A 15684-nucleotide genomic window follows, 5' to 3' on the forward strand; every position below is an offset into this window, starting at 1 on the left:
AAGCCTTCCTTGGGCTCGCTGGTTATTTCCATTGGTTTATTTTGGGGTTTGCTAAAAAAAGCAGAACCATTAACCTGCCTCCTGCAGAAGGCGGCTCAGGAAAAGATATACTGGATTGAAGAGCTGGATGCTGCCTTCCAGACCCTGAGGGGGACATTTGCTCAGAGCCAGTGCTAGTCAGCTTGGAATTCAACGAGCCCTTTATCATACCGACCGATGCATCAGACGTTGGACTCGAGGCCATTCTGTCCTAGAAAGTAGATGGGGAAGACCACCCACTGGCCTATATTAACCAGAAGCTATTCCCAAGAGAGAAGAATTATGCAGTAATTGAAATGGAAGTCCTGGCTGTTAAATGGGCCCTGGAGAAGTTCTAATATTATTTATTGGGGCAACCAAACATCAACCCCTTCAGTGGATGGCTCGCCATTGAGACTCAAACACATGCATTATGCAGTGGTTCCTCAGTCTCCAGCCCTTTAGCTTTCGGGTGAGAAACTGGGCAGGCCAAGAACATGTTAATGCTGATTTTTTGTCTTGTGAGGTGGACCCCGATATGGAAGGTGCTCAACTGGGCATGGCTGAGCTGAGTAGGAGGGTATGTGAGGGAGTATACAGAACACTGCCCCTCACCTTTAAGAAGGATCCCTCAGGTACTGCGAGCCAATTTAAAACCCTTAGCTTCGCCCAGGGAGAAAGTGAGACGTGAAGGTTGGAGCCGAAACCAGGAACTGTAAAAGGCAGGGCCAAAGTGGGGTTAAGAGGGCTCAGAGGGATGGAGTGAAGACCTGCTGCATACACCCCATCAGGTACCTGTAGAAAGGAACCGCAACAGTCAGGCAGGCCAACGATGGTGAAGTACTAAGGCCATGAAGGACATTCTTCTGTTCAAAGACTGGTTTTGCATTTGATTTCTCCTTCCCCTGTGAACTGAACAGGACACCCCCCTTTCCCAACACCTTTAATATACATTAAAGTATCCTACTGAACGTATCGTATGAGACTTCGTGGCTTTGGGTCAGATGGTGAAGCATCTAGGTGTGCAGGCGGTGTTCTCATTGATCCTCCCTATCGAAGGTAAAGGTCGAATGAGAGAAGCTCGCATCTTGGAGATAAATGCGTGGCTTCGTGGTTGGTGCCAACGAGAGTGCTTTGGTTTCATAGACCATGGGATGATTTTCCAAGAGGCACTGAGCGGTGATGGTGTCCATCTGTCAAGGAAGGGAAGGAGTTTCTTCAGCAACAGGCTGGCTAAAGTACTAAAGAGGGCTTTAAACTAAAATTGATGGGGATGGGTATAAAAGGCCGTGAAGCCATAATTAACCCCAAGGAAGGTAGGACATCTAATGCCTCTATAGAAGGGAATAAAAAGAGTAAAATCTGGAGAGCCTTGTATACCAATGCCCGTAGTATGGGAAACAAACGTCTAGAACTTGAGGCTACAATGATGGAAGCGGACTTGGATTTAGTGGCGGTCACGGAGACGTGGTTCACGGAGAACCATGACTGGGATGTTGATATACCTGGCTATAATCTATTCAGAAAGGACAGAGTAGGAAAAAGGGTGGAGGTGTGGCATTAAATGCTAAGAATGATATCCAGGTGACAGAACTGCAGGACATGTGGGGTAGGGAAGAAGCGCTGTGGGCTAAACTGGAAAGAGGGAAAGGAGTGATATACAGACCTTCCTCACAGTCGGAGGAACTGGACAGCGACTTAATTGAAGATATCTGAAAGATAGCTAGGAAAGGGGAAGTACTACTGATAAGTGACTTCAATATGCTGGATGTTGATTGGGGCGTCCCGGCTGCGGGGTCATCTAGAAGCAAAGAGATCTTAGATTCCCTACAGGAAGAATTGTTCCCGCAGTGGGTGACGGAACCGATGCAGGATGGAGCTGTTCTGGACCTGATGCTTACGAACAGAGAGTACGTTTCTGACGTCAAGGTGGTGGACCATTTGGCATCTAGTGATCATCGTATGGTATGGTTCAATACTAAAACAGAAGAAAGGGCTCACTCGAGATTGAAGGTCCTGGATTTCAAAGGAACTAACTTTGCCGAGATGGGGGAATTTCTCAAGGAACAGTTAGCGGGATGGGAACAGCTGAAGGATGTAGAACAGCAATGGACGAGACTGAAGGGAGCTATATTAAAGGTGACTAACCTTTATGTTAGAAAAGTACATAAAAGTAAGAGGAAAAGAAGGCCTCTCTGGTACTCGAATGTAGTAGCTGAAAAGATAAGGGAAAGGAGGCTAGCCTTTGCTCGTTATAAGAAGACTCAGAAAGATGAAGACAGGAGAGAATACCTAAATAAGCGAAGAGAAGCTGGAAAAACTATCAGGAAAGTGAAGCGGCAAATGGAGGAAAAGTTAGCTAATACGGTAAAATTGGGGGACAAGACCTTTTTCAGATATGTAAGTGGCAAGAGGAAGTGCCATACTAGCATTGTGAGGCTCAAAGCTGAGGGAGAGAAATATGTGGGAGATGATAAGGATAAAGCTGAACTGCTTAACGAGTATTTTAGCTCTGTGTTCACGAATGAAAAACCGGGGGTAGGGCTGCAGAAAGCAAAGGCTAAAGGGGATGGATGTATGGTAGACCAAGACCCGTTTACGGAGGACTGTGTTCATGAGGGGCTTGTCAAACTAAAAGTAGACGGAGCAATGGGGCCTGATGGGATACACCCGAGGGTGCTTAAGGAACTCAGAGACGTTCTGTCAGCTCCGCTGACAGACCTCTTCAATGCTTCCTTAGAAACTGGAGTGGTCCCGGTGGACTGGAGAAGGGCGGATGTGGTTCCTTTGCACAAGAGTGGAAGTAAGGAGGAAGTAGGGAATTACAGAGCTGTCAGTCTGACCTCGGTGGTGAGTAAGCTAATGGAAACACTTCTAAAAAAGAGGATTGTGACATTTCTTGAACTACATGGAATGCGGGACCCGAGGCAGCATGGCTTCACTAGTGGCAGGTCGTGTCAGATGAATCTGACTGTCTTCTTCGACTGGGTGACCAAACAGTTGGATGTGGGAGGGGCGCTTGATGTGGTATACTTGGATTTCAGCAAAGCCTTTGACACGGTTCCGCACAGGCGACTGATAAATAAATTGAGTGCCCTCGGTGTGGGACCTAGAGTAACTGATTGGATAAAAAATTGGTTGGATGGTAGGAGACAGAGGGTGGTGGTAAATGGAGCTTGCACTGAAGAAAAGGATGTCGTCAGTGGAGTACCGCAGGGATCGGTCCTGGGGCCGGCTCTTTTTAACGTCTTTGTGAGTGATATTGTGGAAGGGTTGTCTGGTAAGGCTGGTCTCTGCAGATGATACTAAACTCTGCAACAGGGTGGACACCCTGGATGGTGTGAATGTCATGAGGAAGGACCTAGCGAAGCTGGAGGAATGGACCGATAACTGGCAACTAAGGTTTAATCCCAAATAATGCAGGGTCATGCACTTGGGTCACAAGAATCCGAGGGAACGGTACAGTATAGGGGGTGTAGTGCTTCAATGTGTGAAGGAAGAGCGGGACTTAGAGGTGATTGTGTCTGACAACCTTAAAGCTTTCAAACAGGTAGAAAAAGTGACGGCCAAAGCCAGAAGGATGCTTGGGTGCATAAAGAGAGGCATGACCAGCAGGAAAAAGGGGGTGATAGTGCTGTTGTATAAGTCTCTGGTGAGGCCTCATTTGGAGTACTGCGTGCAGTTCTGGAGACCGCACCTACGGAAAGATATAAACAGGATGGAGTCGGTCCAGAGGGTGGCTACGAAATTAGTAAGCAGTCTTGAATGCAAAAATTATAAGGACAGGCTTATGAACCTCAACATGTATACGCTGGAAGAGAAGATGGAGAGAGAGACATGATAGAGACATTTAAATATCTCAAGGGCATTTATGTACAGGAAGAGAGCCTTTTTCAAATGAAGGAGAGCTCTGGAATGAGGGGGCATATGACAAAGATAAGAGGGAATAGGCTTAGGAGTAACCTAAGGAAGTATTATTTCACAGAAAGGGTGGTAGAGGCATGGAATGGCCTCCCGGTGGAGGTGGTGGGGTCGAGGACTGTTCCAGAATTTAAAAAGGCATGGGATAAGCATGTGGGATTGCTTAGGAACAGGAAGAATTAGGGGTTACAGAGGATGGGCAGACTGGATGGGTCATATGGCCTTTATCTGCCATCATGTTTCTCTGTTTCTATTAATTTTGACCATCCTAACCTGATGCATGGTGTCACTTTATCCAGGCCCTGACCCTGCCCTTGCTCACAGTATCGCAGACTGATACTTAAACGATACTTGAATGAAAATAAAGATAATTTCACATTAAATTTTTAATCGTGATTAATTGCATGAATGTTATTTATTTTTCTTTTCCACACTGCAGCTCCTTGTGATTCTGGGCAAGTCACTTAACCCTCCACTGCCCAGAGTCACAAGTAGCTGCAGAGGGAAAAAAAAATAACATACCTTTAATCGTGCAATTAATCACAATTACACATTTTAATCAAAACGCTGCCGTAAAAAATGAAATATAAAAAGATAAAAAATACAAATTGAAAAATTACAAATTCAAGAATATAAAACAGCATGCAGAATAGCTATAAACAGCCTTAAAGTTTTCATAGCCTACTTCAGAAAAGCAAGCCTACTTATTAATCTCATCTCTGTGCTAATCACAAAATTCTCTCTTTTCACCCTGCCATGCTGCTCTTGTTGATGAAAGGCTTGATAAAATAAATAAGCCTTAATCTGTTTCCTGAAGCAGGGTAAGGAGGTTCAGTTCTGTTTTTTTCAGCTAATTTCAAAACAAATTTAAGATATACATTATCTGCATACAAAGATGGATTTCTTAAGGGTGAAGAAGGATCAGATGGTAGTCCGATTGACAATTCCCCAAAAATAAGGAGAATCTGCTAAATCCTCTGATCAGTAAAATGCCTCTGAAGGTTACCTAGAAAAGCACTCTGAAGACTCATCTTCTCAGTCTGAGTGACTAAGAGATAGAACATTTTGAGCTCAAGTGACCTGAGGTAAAGTAAGAAGAGGTTTCTATGAAGCATCATTAAATTATTTTTTGTTTTGAGAAAGACAAAAATTCCTTGAAATAATGATCTGGGCATAGGAGCCAACTTTTCAAAATTATTGAGGGTGCTAAGCCCGATGGAAATAACTCCTCCCTGAACACATGCAAGGAATTTTCTCAATATTGGGGGTGCTCAAGCACCCACAGCACCCACAGAGCCGGCTCCTATCTGGGTAATAAAACCAGAAGCTACCACCATCTACATTCTCAGTTCTTTAGTGTAACTGTTCTCTATTAAGAGTTCAGCGCTGAACCTTGCATCAAAATTTTGGCACTGAGGTATCAGTGGGAGGATTTTGTGTCTAGAGATCAGTATGAAGGGTCTGCGCCAAAATGTTTGACCTGCATCAAAGACTTGGTGCCTGTGTTGTACTAGTTCAATTATAAATGGTTTCCCATAGTTTGACTCCTTTTCTTCTGATTTTAAGCACCAATGTGTAGCATCAGTCTTTTGGCTCTGCAGAAAAGAATTTTCTTGAGTCTCAGCTAAACCTCAGATCTCCTGGAGACCGACAGCAGTGATATCCTGCTGCAACTATAACAGTTTTTCTCATTATGTGTGGGCCATAGGCAGAGCAGGCAGATATGCTTGATGATTGCAGTTCTTTATGCCCAGTATCCTCTTACAGGAAGAACATATCTTAAATCCCAGTTGCCACTGGGCATATAAAAGAAAAGGTTAACCATGTTAAATTCAATGGCTCTCTCAGAGACAAAAAAAAGGGGGGGGGGTGAGAAGCAAAGGGACTTTTTTTGTTTTGTTTTTTTAAAGCCATTTTTTTTCACTTTTAAGGTAAGAAGAGGAAAAGGAAAAAAGAAAGATCAAGAAAAAATGTTTTTTGCCATTAAATCACAGGATTGAAAGCGCTACTGAACACATCTGTTTGGCAGAATAGAAAAAAGATAAAGACCCTCGGGCTCATTTTCAAAGCACTTAGCCTTCCAAAGTTCCATAGGTTTCTATGGAACTTTGGAAGGCTAAGTGCTTTGAAAATATACCTCCCTGTTTACTAAGCTGTGCTAGAGGCGTATTAGCATTTTTAACGCACGGTAACTGCGTAAATGTCCATAATATTCCTATTAGCGTGCGATACAAATGCTAACACACCTTAGCAAATAGGGTCCTCGGGGCCCCTCGTACCAAGCTGCGGTAAAAGGGGGCATGCGCTGGCATTGGTGCGTATTTTTGACGCATGCTAAAGCCCTCTTTTACTGCAGCGGGTAAAAGGCAGGTCTTTCTTTTTTTTCAGGAAATGGCCTTACGGTAGCCCAACGGTACTTCCCTTTCAGTGAGCGGTAAGCCCGCACTGGGCTTACCGCCGCTTTGTAAAAGGGGCCCTAAGTGAGGTACCTCTTAAGGAGAACAATGCGCAGAAAGGTATGTGCATGTTCAACATATTTTTCTAGTTGTTTCTCAACTCAGATAGCTACTCTTTCCTGGAGTCTTCCGGTTCTGGACCTCATGGCATCCAGATTCTACAGCCGCTTCTGGGAAAAAGACTGAATAGGAATGGATGAACTGGTACAGCCTTGGCCGTTGGACGACTCCTTTAATGTTTCCTTCATGGCCTCTAATGGGAAGGATGTTTCGCAGGATTGCGCATCATCCCGGGAAGATCGTTCTTGTAGCTCCAGACTGGTCCAGATGTCCTTGATATGCGGACCTCATCTGTCTTCAAATCGCTCCTTGGCTGACTCTTCTTCACAGAAGGACTTATTGCACCAATGTCCAGTATTTATGAAGGATCTCTCCCACTTTGGTCTTACAGCCTGGCTCTTGAAATGGTGCAATTGAGGAAGAAGGGTTATACAGATTATGTTATTAATATCTTGCTGCAAACCCAAAAGTGATCCACTTCTTCTTTTTCTTATGCAAGAGTGTGGAGAACGTTTGAGAGCTCGTCTGCACAGAATGGTGTTTCTCCAGTTTGTGCTTCCTTATCTCAAGTTTTATCCTTTTGCCCGGAGGCATTCAAAAAACTGAAGATACATACCTGTAGCAGGTATTCTCAGAGGACAGCAGGCTGATTGTTCTCATGATTGGGTCGTCGTCCGTGATGGCCCAGGAGACCAGCAAAATTTTGTACAGCAAAAACAAAGCACTCTCCAGAACGCTCCGCCGCGCGGGCCTTACACACACCGTGCATGCGCGAACGGCTTCCCGCCCGTGACACAAGCGTGCCCTACTCAGTTTAATAAAAAGCAAAATAGAGAACTGGAACAACTCCATAGGGGAGGAGGGTGGGTTTGTGAGAACAATCAGCCTGCTGTCCTCGGAGAATACCTGCTACAGGTATGTATCTTCACTTTCTCCGAGGACAAGCAGGCTGCTTGTTCTCACAATTGGGGTATCCCTAGCCCCCAGGCTCACTCAAAACAAAGAACATTGGTCAATTGGGCCTCGCAACAGCGAGGACATAGCAGAGATTGACCTGAAAAGAAACACAACTAAATGAGAGTGCAACCTGGAACAGAACAGAAAAGGGCCTAGGAGGGTGGAGTTGGATTCTAAACCCTGAACAGATTCTGCAGCACCGACTGCCCAAACTGACTGTCGCGTCGGGTATCCTGCTGAAGGCAGTAGTGAGATGTGAATGTGTGGACTGATGATCACATTGCAGCCTTGCAAATCTCTTCAATAGAAGCGGACATCAAGTGAGCCACTGACGCAGCCATGGCTCTGACATTATGAGCCATGACATGGCCCTCTAGAGTCAACCCAGCTTGGGCATAAGTAAAGGATATGCAATCCGCTAGCCAATTAGAGATTGTGCGTTTTCTGATGGTGACTCCCCTCCTGTTGGGATCAAAAGAAATAAACAACTGGGCGGACTGTCTGTAGGGCTTTGTCCGCTCCACATAAAAGGCCAATGCTCTCTCACAGTCCAAGGTGTGCAACTTGTCTTCAGCAGGGCGGGTATGAGGATGGAGAAAGAATGTTAGCAAGACAATTGACTGGTTCAGATGGAACTCCGACACCACCTTCGGCAAGAACCTAGGGTGAGTGCGGAGGACTACTCTTGTTATGATGAAACTTGATATAAGGTGCATGCACTACCAGGGCTTGGAGCTCACTGAGTCTACGAACTGAAGTAACAGCCACCAAGCCATTCGTGCCTGCGTGGTATGTTCGGCTCGCGCGGCGGAGAGTTCTTTGTTTTTGCTGTACAAAATTTTGCCAGTCTCCTGGGCCGTCGCAGACGACGACCCAATCGTGAGAACAAGCAGCCTGCTTGTCCTCGGAGAAAGGCTTGGCTCTCAATTTGCTCAAGGTTCAGGTGGCAGCGTTGGCATGTCATAGATGCAAGATACAGAATGCCTCATTGGCTGCTCACCCTCTTATAGTGCGATTCCTCAAGGGAGTCACTCATCTGCGTTCCCCATGCACAATATTTATCCGCAGTGGATTCTTGAAGTGGTTCTTAAGGCTCTTCAGTCGGCCTCCTTTGAGCCCCTTCGTTCAGCAACTATCAAAGATTTTACTTTAAAGGCAGTATTTTTAGTTGCCATTTTGTTGGCAAGGAAAGTTTCAGAGCTTCAAGCTCTCTCTTTCAGGGATCCATTTCTCCGCTTTTCTGACTCAGGAGTTTCTATACGGACAGTTCTGTCCTTTTTGCCGAAGACTGTATCTCCTTTTCATGTCAGTCAGACTGTGCTTCCTCCTTCTTTTTTCAGGGAGGTCTATTCTGCAGAATACACTTCCCTGCAACTATATCAGGCGGTTGGATCATCTTTTTGTCCTATTTGCGGGATCCCAGAAGGGTTTGCCGGCCTCTAAAGTGACAGTGGCTCAATGGCTTAAGGATGTTATTTATTCAGCTTAAATTCTGAGGGGTAGATCTGTTCCCATGCACGTAAACACTCACTCTACAAGGTCTTTGGCAACTTCTTTGGCAGAATCTAGGGTAATTTCGTTGGCAGAGATCTGTTGGTCAGCGATATGGTCATCTTTTTCATTCCTTCGTTAAGCATTACCATTTGGATATGTCTGCTCGAGCAGATGTTTCCTTTAGGGCAATGGTTTTTGCTGCAGGGATATCACAGTTCCTCCCCTCTTAAGGATTGCTTTTGTACATCCCATTTGTCTGGACTGATCCTTGTGATGTAATGGAAGGAAAAATTAGTTTATTACCTGATAATTTTCTTTCCTTCAGTCCAAAGGATCAGTCCAGAGCCCACCCTTCTGTGATGGTTTCGTTTTTGCCAGGTTCTATGTAATTTTGGGTGTTTGTATTATTCTGGTTCTGTTATTTCTAAGGCACAAGTTCTTTTTCAATTTAGAGGCTGAAGTTTTTTCTCTGGAAGTCACTCTCTTTCATTGCTTTGTTATCGAATACTGGCTTGGTTGCTAAGCACAGGAGCTTATGAGGCACAACTCATTAGAGTTCTCTATCTCCAGTTGCTGGTGGGTGGTCCTAACCCATTTGTCTGGACTGATCCTTTGGAACTAAAGAAAAGAAAATTATCAGGTAATTAACTAATTTTTCCATCCCTATCCCTCCTAATGTTGTTTCTTCCCTTATTCCTCCTTCTCTCCTGCCCCCCATCCCCCAGGACCAGCATCTCCCTTCCTACTCTCTTGTCCTCCCCTCCCCCTTCCATCCAGTGTTTTCCCCCTTCCATTCAGCGTCTACCCTCTTTCTCTCCCCTTCCATCCAGGGTCTGCTCTCCTTCTCTCCCATCCAGCATCTGCTCTCCTTCTCTGCCCCCTTTCCATCCAACCTCTGCCCTCTCCAGTCTCCATCTCTTCCATCCAGTGTCTGCCTTCTTTCTCTCACCCTTCCATCCAGCATGCATTCCCCTTCTCTCCCATTCAATCCAGCATCTGTCTCATTCTCTGCCCCCTTTCCATCTAACCTCTGCCCTCTTTCTCTCCAGTTCCCACCGCTTCCATCTAGCCTCTGTCCCTTCTCTGTTCCACCCTAATCCGGAGTCTGCCTCCTCTGTTCCCCCTTCCACTTTATATCCTTGCTGCTGCTTTTTCAGCAGCAGCGATGGCAAACAAAGCTAATGACTACAGGGCCAGACTCTCCACTGGTGTGGCTGCCGGTCCTGCCTCCTTGGACACCACTTCCTGTTCTGGGGCAGAGCTGGCAGCCTGCACAAATGCCAAGTTCAGCCCCGCAGTGAGCAGCTTCTTTTACCGCTGCTGCTGCTCTAGAGAAGCAGCAGTGGTGGCTTGGGTGTCAGCGGAAGGGAGGTGGGGAAAGTCCAGATTTTTCTCTTTACAAATCGATTCAAATTGATTTGCCCAAAATAAATCGGTGAATCAATTTGAATCATGAATCGGACAGCACTAGTTTCCAGGACTGAACCTAGTGCTACTACTAAGCCACATCTATGAATGGGGGGGGGGGGGGGGGGGGGGGGGAATAAGATGAAGCAGGAGGCAGATGTGAGGCTAATTTATTGAGGAGTCACACTGAAAGAGACAACTGCAGTAATGTGCTATGGTAATCATGATGCTCACTGTTAAAACAGTGAAAGATGGCCTCGAGGCAGAATATTTATAATAACTTGTTTATTACATAAGATTTTGAGTATGCAAGCCTTACGAGATACATTTCTGTTTTTTCTGCTGTTTCTTTTCCACAGTACGTAAAGAATTATCAAGTTATTTCCAAGATTTTTAATCAATTTTTCAGTAGCTGCTCTTTAACTTTCATACTGGCATCATAGACAGATTTAAAAAAAAAAAAAGCTATAAGCAAGTACACATATAACATATCAAAGGGTGTACCATGGGAGGAAAAAAAAATAGTTTCTGCTCCAACAGAATAGCAGCTATTCAGTGATAAGGGAGGCCATATGCTATTGAGGGCTTGAGGAAGTGAATGAAAGGTATCCAGCTTATTTTCGAAAGAGAAAAACGCCTATAGTGCGACCTAAATCGGGAGATAGACGTTTGTCTCGCAAAGGCGCCCAAATCGGTATAATCGAAAACCGATTTTGGGCGTTTCCAACTGCACTCCGTCGCGGAAATGAATAAAGTTGGCAGGGGCGTGTTGGAGGCGTGGTGAAGGCGGAACTGGGGCATGGTTATCAGCCGAGGAGAGATGGGCGTCTTTAGCTGATAATCGAAAAAAAAAGGCGTTTTGACCGCGATTTTGGGTCACTTTTTTTGGACCCTTTTTTTTCACAAACAAGTCCCAAAAAAGTGCTCCAACTGCGCAGATGACCACTGGAGGGAATCGGGGATGACCTCCCCAGACTCCCCCAGTGGTCACTAACCCCCTCCCACCAAAAAAAACCCCACTTTAAAAACTTTTTTCCAGCCTGTATGCCAGACTCAAATGCCGTACCCACCTCCATGACAGCAGAATGTGTTCAATCCTGTCACAGCCTTTCCCTGGGTCAGATGTGGCTCTCGGGTGCAGTACAGGGTCACATCAACATTGCATTGTGGTGGGTGTAGGGTATTGTGTTAGCTTGTGCTACAGTCTCACGATGTTGGTAGTTGGTAGGCTCTTCTCCCATGGTGCTTTTCCCCCTGCCTACTGGGTCAGAGTGTGCCCTGTTGTGTTTCCTGTTGTAGTCCATGCGGTAGTGGCCATTTTTGTAAGCCAGTTTTAGTTCTCTTTCTTGTGTTAGCCACGTTAGACAACTTAGTTCTTCCCTTGAATGTGGCTGAAAGAGGGCATTGTACAGCATTCTGCCAGCTCTGACCTACTGCTCATCTCAGTACCAGGGAGACTCGTTGCCAGTGGGGCACAACCTCTGATCTGCAGTTAACTGTGAGTAAAGGCGATTATTCCAATAAAGGACGTTTTCGGAGAGATTAGTCTTCAGGTGTCAACTGGTGTGCCAATGTTATATAGCAGCAACCAGTCCTAGAGGCCTGCGTGTATGCAGGTCCCTGGAGCACTTTTAGTGGGTACCGCAGTGCACTTCAGCCAGGTGGACCCAGGCCCATCCCCCCCCCACCTGTAACACTTGTGCTGGTAAATGGGAGGCCTCCAAAACCCACTGTAGCCACATGTAGGTGCCCCCTTCACCCCTAAGAGCTATGGTAGTGTTGTACATTTGTGGGTAGTGGGTTTTGGGGGAGGGGGTTAGGTGCTCAGCACCCGTGGTAAGGGAGCTATGCATGTGGGAGCGTTATCTGAAGTCCACCGCACTGACCTCTAGGGTGCCCAGTTGGTGTCCTGGCATATCAGGGGGGCCAGTGTACTACCAATCCTGGCCTCTCCCACGACCAAATGGCTCAGATTAGGACGTTTTTGAGCTGGGCGTTTTTAGTTTCCATTATCGCTAAAAAAAACAAATGCCCAGCTCAAAAATGTCCATTTTTTCAAAAATTCGGTTTGGCCCGCCCCTTCATGGACACGTTCTCGGAGATAAACGCCCATGGAGATAGGCGTTTCCGTTCGATTATGCCCCTCAATGTGTGTGTATGGGGAAAAGGAGTGACTGACCATTTATGGGTGTCAACAGGAAAAACTAAAGTGTGGTAAGTTTTTGCACTCACAGCTCTTTAACAGCAAAACTTAGGGGCCCATTTACAAAGCCATGAGGTAGCATGTGCCAAATCGGCACTACTACCAGGGTAGCACGTGTGCCCGGCGGTAATTCCAAGTTTGGCGCTTGCCGAATTCCATGGTAGAAAATATTTTTTCTATTTTCTACCACAGGGGGCATTCCTGGCAGTAATCAGCAGCACAGATACATTGGCACGTACTGCATGGTTACCAGCAAGTGAGCCCTTACCGCTAGGACAATAGCTGGCAGTAAGGGCTCAGGCTGTAAATATAGCACGCGCTAGTTTTAATTTTTGTGCATGCCCGTTTCCCGGCCCATTAATAATGGCCTTTTTCCCAAGCTGCAGCAAAAAGTAGCCCATTGTGCGCCAAAACAATGCGCCCACACTACTGCAGGCCACTTTTTACCACAGCTTTGTAAAAGGGCTGCATAATGCATGGTAAGTGCAAAGGCTGTGTGGAAAGTTTAGGGGCCATATCCAGCATGGTCTCTGCAGTGACTGCACTAAAATGTTCTTTTCCAAGTATTGTGATTATTTGCAATGTGGATGCACTGAACACTTCTCCTCCACAGGACATTAAATGCATCCACAGTAACTGCACAAGTGACAGCATGTGATAAGTACTATGAGCTAACCACATCCATTCTCCATCAATAACCTACCCAGTTCCAGCCCCATAAATAGCATGTAGGCAATGCTACCAGCTCATGCTGTCACAGTGCGTGCTAATTTATGCTTTAACTGCCTAATGCACTTTAGTAAAAAAGCCTCTTAGGGCCTTAAAATGGAGAGCAGAGACTGGCTCTACTCCTGTATGAGCCATAACTTTAGATTTTTCAAAATGTACCAACTAGTAGCCAAATATGTCTTGGGTTTTTTCGGGGGGGGGGGGGGGGGGGGGGGGGGGGGGAGGGTTGACAGGAGAAATTTGGAAAAATCTGCACTAGGTCGCTATTTGCCAAGTCAGTTGGTCTTTGGAATTCATCTACATAAGTACATAAGTATTGTCATACTGGGAAAGCCCAAAGGTCCATCAAGCCCAGCATCCTGTTTCCAACAGTAGCCAATCCAGGTCACAAATACCTGGCAAGATCCAAAAAAAGTACAAAACATTTTATACTGCTTATCCCAGAAATAGTGGATTTTTCCCAAGTCCATTTAATAATGGTCTATGGACTTTTCCTTTAGGAAGCCGTCCAAACTTTTTTAAAACTTCGCTAAGCTAACCGCCTTTACCACATTCTCTGGCAACGAATTCCAGAGTTTAATTACACGTTGAGTGAAGAAACATTTTCTCCGATTCGTTTTAAATTTACCACATTGTAGCTTCATCGCATGCCCCCTAGTCCTAGTATTTTTGGAAAGCGTAAACAGACGCTTCACATCTACCCATTCCACTCCACTCATTATTTTATAGACCTCTATCATATCTCCCCTCAGCCGCCTTTTCTCCAAGTTGAAGAGCCCTAGCCGCTTTAGCCTTTCCTCATAGGGAAGTCGTCCCATCCCCTTTCTCATTTTCGTCGCCTTTGTCTGCACCTTTTCTAATTCCACTATCAAGCTTATTATCGAAAGAGAAGGGCGCCCATCTTTCGAAACAAATTGGGAGATGGGCGTCCTTTTCTCAGGGTCGCCCAAATCGGCATAATCGAAAGCTGATTTTTGGGCATCCCCAACTGCTATACATTTTTGAGCTTTTGTGATTCAACTACCTAGAAATTTATATTCTTAAATTTATTTTAGTTTCATTCTTTCAAATATTTCTATAACATGAGTATTTATTTTGCTGGTTACCATACTTTTCATTATCTTGGTTTCAAAGCCCATTTTATAGACATTTCTAATTAAGCTTAATCTATCACTTCTTCTAAGCCTTTTTATTAAATTATAGTAGTACTGTGTCATCAGTATACAGAATGCTCATCAAGATTATGCCATTAAAGTTTGCGCTTTCCTGTGCCAAGATTACAGTACTGTACTATCAGAATAAATTATTGGCCAGGTCGCAACAACCATTACAGCCAAAGTTGAAGCCTTGGTAATTGGTGCTAATTCAGAACCTTTTTGTGTCTGTTAGCATGTGCCCAATGTACGCATATATGCATTTTTTCTGTAACCATTACACTAAAGACTATCAAAAGATATCTGCATCTACTAATCTCAATCATGAAGTCATGCTATTTTTCTAGGTTTTCGAAGGAATGTTGTTTTCCTTTCTCTTTGTACTGTAGAATACTGCAGGGATAAAAACACTGGGCCCAAAAACTGGGCAGAAAAGGCTCCTACCCGATTAAATTGCACTGAACGGCTTAGGAGGGAATACTCAATGGCACTTAACTGGGCAATACTATTGAATAACCCCTTTGATTGGCAAAGCACTGTCTAGGCAGTGCCAGGGCAATCTGGAAGGGGGGGCAGGGTAAAACAGGGAGTAAAATAGCACTCCTATCTTTAATCAGTTAGCTATGCGTGAACGGCACTGAATATCAGTCATACCCGTATAACTTCTACATACCACTGCCGACCTGGATATTCAATGCCTGTGCCCAGATATGGCCTAGTACTGAAAACCCAGGTCTAAATTAGCTGGCAGCAGTCAGCTTTAAAAAAAGAAGAAAAAAAAACACTCACCACCACTGGCTGAATACTGACCCAACTAAAACAAGAAGTTCTTCATAAGGGCAATAAAAATGGGCAATCTTACTTGAACAGTCTGCAATAGACCTGGCACCAACGATGGTAGTTGTCCCATAAAATGGACAAGACAAGCAATAGGATTTCCCACGGTCTGGCTGGTAGTAGTCTCTGGGACATGGGTAACAAGGCATTAAACCTGAGCGGGAGAATTCACCATTTGGGCAAGGCACTGAAATTGAAAAAAAAAAAAAACTCTTAAAACAGCAAGAACCTGAAGATAATCAAGTCATAAGCATTGTCTCTGGTTGCAGTGGCTGTCCTAAAGGCAACAGACAACATATAAATAGGGTTAAAATAATATGGATGATTGTTAATGAAGGCTCAAAGTGCTGGATCCCAGACCCTGGTCTGACTGGGTGGAAGTTTAAAGAAATAGGAGTAAAATACTGGAGTCATAAAAAAGCAAAAAAAAAAACAAAAACTGTCAGGG

At 45.0% G+C, this 15684-nt stretch overlaps 1 protein-coding gene across 3 annotated transcripts in view; it reads right to left on the reverse strand.

Annotated features, from left to right (window-relative positions):
* Positions 1-15684, reverse strand: part of SVEP1 (sushi, von Willebrand factor type A, EGF and pentraxin domain containing 1) — a 538231-nt gene that overhangs the window by 317725 nt on the left and 204822 nt on the right. For all 3 annotated transcript variants that reach the window (XM_030193745.1, XM_030193746.1, XM_030193744.1), the window contains exon 19: positions 15262-15423. In XM_030193745.1, coding sequence (XP_030049605.1) covers positions 15262-15423 — 162 coding nt within the window. The remainder of the gene's footprint in view (positions 1-15261; positions 15424-15684) is intronic.

This window comes from Microcaecilia unicolor, chromosome 2 (assembly GCF_901765095.1).
Source record: "Microcaecilia unicolor chromosome 2, aMicUni1.1, whole genome shotgun sequence".
Lineage (NCBI taxonomy): Eukaryota > Metazoa > Chordata > Amphibia > Gymnophiona > Siphonopidae > Microcaecilia > Microcaecilia unicolor.